This window comes from Rhinopithecus bieti, unplaced genomic scaffold, assembly GCF_001698545.2.
Source record: "Rhinopithecus bieti isolate Rb0 unplaced genomic scaffold, ASM169854v2 scaffold_4553, whole genome shotgun sequence".
In the NCBI taxonomy this organism is placed as follows: Eukaryota; Metazoa; Chordata; class Mammalia; order Primates; family Cercopithecidae; genus Rhinopithecus; species Rhinopithecus bieti.
The window spans coordinates 142,279-150,223 of NW_016804694.1; the positions used below are offsets into that span (position 1 = coordinate 142,279).

At 53.5% G+C, this 7,945-nt stretch overlaps 1 protein-coding gene across 4 annotated transcripts in view; it reads right to left on the reverse strand.

Annotated features, from left to right (window-relative positions):
* Positions 1-1,259: 1,259 nt before the first annotated feature.
* Positions 1,260-7,945, reverse strand: part of TEAD3 (TEA domain transcription factor 3) — a 25,060-nt gene continuing 18,374 nt past the window's right edge. For 2 of the 4 annotated variants that reach the window (XM_017870071.1, XM_017870070.1), the window contains 8 exons: positions 6,109-6,246; positions 5,950-5,999; positions 4,980-5,041; positions 3,960-4,093; positions 3,577-3,750; positions 3,221-3,361; positions 2,991-3,143; positions 1,260-2,812 (listed from right to left, as the gene is read on the reverse strand). In XM_017870071.1, coding sequence (XP_017725560.1) covers positions 2,699-2,812; positions 2,991-3,143; positions 3,221-3,361; positions 3,577-3,750; positions 3,960-4,093; positions 4,980-5,041; positions 5,950-5,999; positions 6,109-6,246 — 966 coding nt within the window. In that variant the 3' untranslated portion in view covers positions 1,260-2,698. The remainder of the gene's footprint in view (positions 2,813-2,990; positions 3,144-3,220; positions 3,362-3,576; positions 3,751-3,959; positions 4,094-4,979; positions 5,042-5,949; positions 6,000-6,108; positions 6,247-7,945) is intronic. The other 2 variants (XM_017870073.1, XM_017870072.1) reach the window with 1 other exon arrangement.

The window sequence follows — 7,945 nt, forward strand, 5'->3', positions numbered from 1 at the left end:
GACAGCAACTAAAGTTACTGTGAAACAACCAGACAAGTCTAACAATGATACCTACCAGTGGACAAAGTAATTCATACGTAACCAACGAAGTGACTGATGAAATTTTAATTGCAAAGCAGAATGCTGTCAAATGCTCTGTATTAGGCTGGGCGTGGTGGCTCATGCTTGTAATCCTAGCACTTTGGGAGGCTGAGGTGGGTGTATTGCTTAAGGCCAGGAATTTGAGACCAACCTGGCCAACATGGCGAAACCCCATCTCTACTAAAGTGATAAAAAAAAATAGGTGTGGTGGCATACACCTGTGGTCCCAGCTTCTTAGGAGGCTGAGGCATGAGAATCACTTCAGCCTGGGAGGCAGAGATTGCAGTGAGCTGAGATTGCACCAGCTCACTCCAGCCTAGGTAATAGAGACCCTGTCTCAGAAGAAAAAAATAAAAATTAAAAAGAGCTCTGTGTTAGTAATCTATCAGCAATTTAATTTTTAAAATTATTGTTACTATTTATTATTTTTGAGATGGAGTTTAGCTCTGTCGCCCAAGCTGGAGTGCAGTGGTGCAATCTCGGCTCACTGCAACCTCCACCTCCCGGGTTCAAGCTATTTTCCTGCCTCAGCCTCCCAAGTAGTTGGGACTACAGGCACGTGCCACCACGCCCGCCTAACTTTTTGTTTTTGTTTTTTTTTTTTTCATAGAGATGGGTTTTTACCATGTTAGCCAGGATGGTCTTGATCTCCTGACCTTGTGATCCACCCACCTCAGCCTCCCAAAGTGCTGGGATTACAGGTGTGAGCCACCGTGCCTGGCCGCTGAAAGTCTTGGACTATCTCTGCCCCAGCCCGCTAAGGACTCTGGTCCGTCCCTACTGAGGACAGGTGGCTCAGGACAGCAGGGCTTTCCAGGCAGACATGGTAGGTCAGCAGCTGTCACCTGGGGAGAGCGCCTATGCTCCTTGAGTCACTTAGGGTCAATTGCTAACCCCCAGGCTTTGGTCTGTGTTGTGCTGGCTTAGCAGGGGGCCTGGAGCTTCCATCTCAGTCAGTGTGCAACCTTGAGCAAATCACTTCCCTCAGGTGACCTCAGGCCAGCACATACAAGTGCTCAGCTGGAAGCAGGAGGGAGTGAGGGAAATGTTCAGTGTGGGTAGGGCTTGGGGCCCCCCAAGAGATGGCATTGCAGGGGTTGGGGGTGATGATACACCACGACCTGGGAGGAGCCCTCAACTGAAGCTGTTGCAATCCCAGGGTCTGGCACATTAAGTGGTTACATGAGTGACCCACAAACAAATAACTTTTAATTTTTTTTTTTTTTTTTTGAGCAGGAGCTGGGCCTTGATGGCCCCTGCCCCAACCCCAAGCTGCATTTATGATACAACCCATCACAGCTGGATTTTAAAAATACACAAAAAAAATATATAATATACATTATAAAACCTAGGTGGGGTTTGGAGGTGGCCTGAGCGATATGCAAACGGTGAGGACCTTCAGGAAGCTCGGGCAGGGTCGGGATGAGGAAGGGAAGGGGCACAGTACTTCATATGAAACTCATAAATACCCACAGGTGGCTGCTGGACAGGCCCGGCTGGCTCTGGGGGCCTGGGTGTTGAGAAGGGGCAGCAGGTGAAGGGTTAACCTTCAGTCCCAGAACTGGGTCTGGGCGCTGCTACTCTAGGCAGGTAGACTGAAGTGGGGAAGAATCTAAGGGAGCAGTGCCCACAAAGCGTTCGTCAGATCCAAGCCTCAAGCAAGAGAAAACCCAAAAGCCTTCTGCTAGCCCCGCCCTCTGGGCCTCTGGTCTGCCCAGAGGCTGGGACTCCTTCCTCTACCTTGCCCTCAATCTGGAGGGTGCTGGGGGATGCCCCATCTTCCTGGGGCCCCTGGCTGGCTTGTGGGGTGCTAATGGGGTCTAGTAGCTACTGTGCTCCCCTCTTCACACCCAGTCTGAAACAGGTACTCCCCTAACCCAGCTGCCCTCAATGAGGCTCCACCCCTCACACTGCAGAGCCGCTCCCCTACCCTGCGGCCAGCCCCAGGGAGGTAGTGTAAACCTGGGCTCTGGGGACAAGCAGCCCTGGATGAGAACTCCAGCTCTGCCCACCTCTCCTGTGGGTCCCTCAACTTCCTGGAGCCTGGGCACTTCATCTGAAACCCAGAGACCCACACTCGCTGTGCAGAGTCTGAGGACTGCACAAGCCATGCAAGGAGTCTGGGCACCAGGCCTGGGACACCGAGGGGCAAAGATGTATGGTCCCCTCTGTCCTCAGCCCAACCCTGACCGGACACTCTCCTTTCCCAGGGCCTCTACTCACTGACTCCCTTGGTCTCCATCCTGCCCTCACCTGCCCATCACGCTTCCCCAACGGGGGGTGAGGGGGCAGTGGCCACACATGCCGGAGGCTGAAGGTGTCCCCTATCCCCACCTCTCTGAGGTCACGCGAGGCTTGGCAGAGCAAGGTGATGGTGGGCCAGCGCCCCAGACAGGCTGCCCCACCGCTGAGCCCTCCTCTCCTCTCTTCTCCCACAATTAAAGCGCAGAACAGTGGCAGGGAGTGTATGTGCTGGGGTAGGTGGGGAGGCCTCCTGGTCCTGGGCCTGAGGCCTGGCAGGTAGATGAATCCTCAATCCTGGACCCCCCCAGGGGTGCCAGGCAGGTGTGGAGAGGAGATGCTCACCCTGCATCCTTATGGAGGCGCAGAGGGCACCCTAGTCTTTGACGAGCTTGTAGACATGGTGCTGGGCCCCGTGCTCGCTGGTGGAGACTTCGAAGACAAAAGCAATGACAAGCAGGGTCTCCTGGGAGTCCCGGCTCGTGACCACCTGGGGGGTGAGCAGGTAAGAGATTCAGGAGGTCAGGGAAAACAGGGCCATGGGGCAGGGGGCTGAGTAGACCATTCTCCTTTGCGGATCTGTGCCTCTCATCCCAGCGATGTGTCTGGCTACCCAACTTGGAGGCCCTGGCCTGTGGGACTCCCCACGACCCCTGCTGCCCCCATACCTGCAGGATGGTGAAGTTCTCCAGCACGCTGTTCATCATGTACTTCTCAGGCAGGTGCTTCAGCTTGTGAATGAAGTTGATCATGTACTCGCACATGGGCGAGCGGTGGATACGGTACACAAAGCGCCCGTTCTCCAGCCTGGCGTACTCAGTCTGCAGAGAACATGGAGAAGGCGTCACTCAGCTTGCCTGCTCCCAGCCCCACCAAGCCACCCAGAGCCCACACTCACCTCCACCTTCTCTACCACCTGTTTGCCAAAGGAGCACACCTTGGTGGAGACGCTGATGGTCATACTATCAGCAGAGCTGTACTGAGAGCTGACCCCATAGAAGGCTCCCGGGCCCTCCTGGATGGTGCTGTTGAGGTCGGCCTGGGCATAGGGGTTGGGGGTGTTAGGTGCTGGCAGAGACCAGAAGTATTCCCGCCACACCACATCAGAGTCCTGCCCAAAGATCCATCTCTGGCACTCTGCCCACAAGCCACGAGGAGACGGAGCAGGGTCAGAGGTCAATGTAGTAGGCCTGGATGTTGCACCTCTGTGGTAGGGAAGGGGGCTTGGAGCAGAGAAGGCCAGGGGGGACTCACCCAGAACTTGACAAGGAAGAAGGCATTAGGGGGCCCCTTCTCATAGAGCTCCTTCAGTCCCCCCTTTTTCTCAGGGAATTTGTCATAGATCTGGCGCACGTCTACTGCCTCCAGGGGTGGGTCTGAGAAGGCGGGGTTCGTCTGGCCGATGTGCACAAACAGGTGTTTGCTGTACTGTGGGGAGGGCCCAGACAGGGTCAGGAGAGTACTCAGGCTTTCAGGCCCGGAGGTGGGGAAGGGAGCACTGCACAGGTACAGAACTGCCTGGAGCTTCCTGAACAGGCCAGACCCCCAACCCCAGCATCCTGAGTTGCAGTCCTGGATCACCTGGCTGGCCTCTCCACAATTGTGCAAAGGCTCACTCTCACCCCCAAACACATTACCGTGTCAGGGTCTCGCTGCACCTCCATGAAGGCTGAATACTCAAGGAGCCGCAGCCGGGACGAAGCAATGGTACGGTCCTGCCACACAGGCACAGAGGCAGCAGCTGAGGGGAGTGGGGCCAGGGGCTCATAACCTGGGAGGGCGAGACAGATTCTCATCTGCATGGACGCATGTAGGTGCTTACTGACAAAGCTGGCCCCAGCCTGCAAAGGTGCCCCTTTTGGCAAGGAACATGGGTTGGATTTTGACTCCCCTACTAGGTGTCCTTGTACAGTGTACAACCTGCACAACCATATGTGGTGGCCCTAGTAGTATACATCAAAAACATTTCCTTGTGTGACTATTAATGTGTGTTTAAACAGAAAACACAGAGAAGTAAAAAACAGAAAGAACAATGACCCAGAATCCCACCATCTAGAGAGAGAAAGCCTTGTTAAGATTTCGGTGCATTTCCTTATTGGGAGTTTCCTACCCATAGAGATGTGTATAAATGTAGGTTTTGGTGGTATGTGCTTGTAGCTGTGTACTGGCTATGGTTTTTTGTTTTTCTGAGATGGAGTTTCACTCTTGTTGCCCAGGCTGGAGTGCAATGGCATAATCTTGGCTCACTGCAACCTCTACTCCCTGGGTTCAAGTGATTCTTCTGCCTCAGCCTCCCAAGTAGCTGGGACTACAGCCATGTGCCACCACACCCAGCTAATTTTTGTATTTAGTAGAGATGGGGTTTCACCATGTTGGTCAGGCTGTCCTTGAACTCCTGGCCTCAGGTGATCCACCTGCCTCAGCCTCCCAAAGTGCTGGGATTACAGGTGTGAGCCACCACGCCCAGCTTGGCTATGGTTTTGTGCCAGAGATCTGGAACAACATTGTACAAAGTAAAGGGGCTATTCCTGGCCTGTCTCAGTCTCCTATAGATGTCACAACCCCCTCCCTCCCAAAGCAAACACACACAGTTGGACCCCAGCTCTCCTGAGCGGAGGTGCAGGTGCCAAGGGAGAGCACCTCATGTGGGAACTTACTGCTGAGCGTCGGCGGCAGGGGCGGCTGGATGGGGTAGGCTGGCTGTGCAAAGGGCTTGATGCTGCAGACAAAAGCACAGTCTGGTGAGAGGGTTCCCTCTTCCCCACCTTCCACCTGGCCCAACCCCTCTTCCAAGACCCCAGGAACAAGCCACCCAGCCTTTCTGCTGAGGCCTAGAAACGCATGCTGAAAAGCTAACTCGCAAGCTTTTGGTTTTCTGCACGTTTTAGCTTTTGTGAAATCCTGGAGCGTCTCCCAGCTGATCTGTGCATTTAATGTAGGATTTCAACCCTCCCCACGCCCCACCCTGAAAAGCTGCTCCTTAAGCCCCTTAAGCTGAGGGTCTTTTGATGAAAGTTGTTTTAAAGTTGAAGAACCAGCACACTTGACCACCTGACTGGTTAACTGAGAGACTGCCTCAGAAACTGAGTGAAAAGTAAACAAAGGGACAGATGACAAGTGGATGCATGCTGATGAGAGAACGCACAGGTGAACAGCCAGAGCATCAGCTCTCCTGTTGCCGCTCTCCAGCTTTTTTTTTTTTTCAGAGACAGAGTCTCCCTCTGTTGCTCAGGCTGGAGTTGCAATGGTGCAATCAAGGCTCACTACAGACTGGAACTCTGGAACTCCTGAACTCAAGCAATCCTAGCCTGCCTCGGCCTCCCAAGTAGCTAGGACTATAGGCACCCACCTCAGCTAATTTTTTTGTTTTTGTTTTTTTTGAGAGAGCAGGTCTTGCCATGTTGCCCAGGCTGATTTTGAACTCCTGGCCTCAAGCACTCCTCCCACCTCGGCCTCCCAAAGTGCTAGGACTGATTACAGGTGTGAGCCACCACCCAGACTGCATCCCTCTCATCCCTCTATTTTTGAATTAACATTTTGCTCAGCTGTTGCCGGAGCCCAAATGGGAGGGAAGCCGTGTGGCTGCCAGGAGGAAGAGGGCATGGGACGATGAGCCACAGTACTCACTCCTGAGAGGGTCCAGGCTGCTGTCCCAGGAGAGGGGGGCTGCTCCAGAACTGCAGGGATGAGACAAGGCCCAGGGGCCCCTCAGCATCCATGAACCCCACTAAAGCTCATCCTTTATGGCACACCCCCACACCAGCCCACCTCCTGGGACCCATGTACCCGCGAGGAAGTGGAGAAGACGGCCTGGGGCAGAGGGGAAGGTGGGCTGAACTTGTTCTGCAGGACGCTGGCAGAGACAATCTGGGCAGAGGACATGGACGCCATGCTCTGAAGGGCTTTGTCCTTGGAGACCTGGTCCTGGGGAGAAGGGGCTGCATGAAGCCAGGGCCAGGCTGGATGAGGCCCAGATTTGCTTTAGGGCCACTCCCATAACCCTGGCAAAATGCAAAGCACTAGGATGGCAGGTGTTCCCGAAGATCCAGGCCTGGATTCCAGCCCCAGTTCTGCTGTGTGATCTTGGGAGAGTCTCTGCACCTTCCTGGCCTCAGTTCCCCAAGTGCCCATCACTGCTGACCACAACCACAGTAAGAAATTTTTATTCCAAAGGCCAATATATATCAAGATATTTCCTCTTACTGTATGTCATGTACTCTCCTATTTTCTTTCTTTCTTTCTTTCTTTTTTTTGACGGAGTCTCGGCTCTGTCGCCCAGGCTGGAGTGCAGTGGTGTGATCTCGGTTCACTGCAAGGTCTACCTCCCGGATTCACGCCATTCTCCTGGCTCAGCCTCCCAAGTAGCTGGGACTACAGGCGCCCGCCACCACGCCTGGCTAATTTTTTTTTTGTATTTTTAGTAGAGACGGGGTTTCACTGTGTTAGCCAGGATGGTCTCGATCTCCCAACCTCGTGATCCACCCGCCTCGGCCTCCCAACGTGCTGGGATTACAGGCGTGAGCCACCGCGCCCGGCTACTCTCCTATTTTCTATTCTGTTTCATCAGTGGTTCTCAAAGTATGGTCCCTGAACTAACACACCAGCATCACCTGGAAGCGTGTTAGAAATGTACATTTTTATTTTTTATTTATTTATGTTTTTTGAGATGGAATTTCACTCTTATTGCCCAGGCTAGAGTGCAATGGCACGATCTCAGCTCACCACAACCTCCACCTCCCAGGTTCAAGCAATTCTCCTGCCTCAGCCTCCCGAGTAGCTGGGATTACAGGCATGCACCACCACATCTGGCTAATTTTGTATTTTTAGTAGAGACGGGGGTTTCTCTATGTTGGTCAGGCTGGTCTCGAACTCCTGACCTTAGGTGATCCGCCTGCCTCTGCCTCCCAAAGTGTTGGGATTACAGGCATGAGCCACCATGCCCGGCTGACATTTTTATTTTTTTAAATTTTTATTTGTAGAGATGCGGTCTTGCTACATTGCCCAGGCTGGTCCAAATTCCTGGGCTTGATGGATTGTCCCACCTTGGCCTCCCAAAGTGCTGGGATTACGGGCATGAGCCACTGTGCCCAACCAGAAATGTACATTTTCAGGCCCCTGCCCAGACCCACTGAATCAGAAACTCTGAGGTGAGGCCCAGAAATTTGTTGTAACAAGCCCTCCAGGTAATTCTGATGCACTCTAAGGTTTTTTGAGAACCACTGTATTTCGTTTTTTTGTTTTTTTTTGAAATGGAGTCTTGCTTTGTCACCCAGGCTGGAGTGCAGTGGCGCAACCTCGGCCCACTGCAACCTCCACCTCCCGGGTTTAAGCAATTCTCTTGTTTCAGCCTCCAGAGTAGCTGGGATTACAGGCACTCGTTACCATGCCCGGCTAATTTTTGTATTTTTAGTAGAGACGGGGTTTCACCATGTTGTTCAGGCTGGTCTCGATCTCCTGACTTTGTGATCCACCCACCTCGGCCTCCCAAAGTGCTGGGATTACAGGCATGAGCCACCACGCCCAGCCATTTCGTTTTTTTAAAAATGAGGCTTGCGGGCCGGGCGCGGTGGCTCAAGCCTGTAATCCCAGCACTTTGGGAGGCCGAGACGGGCGGATCACGAGG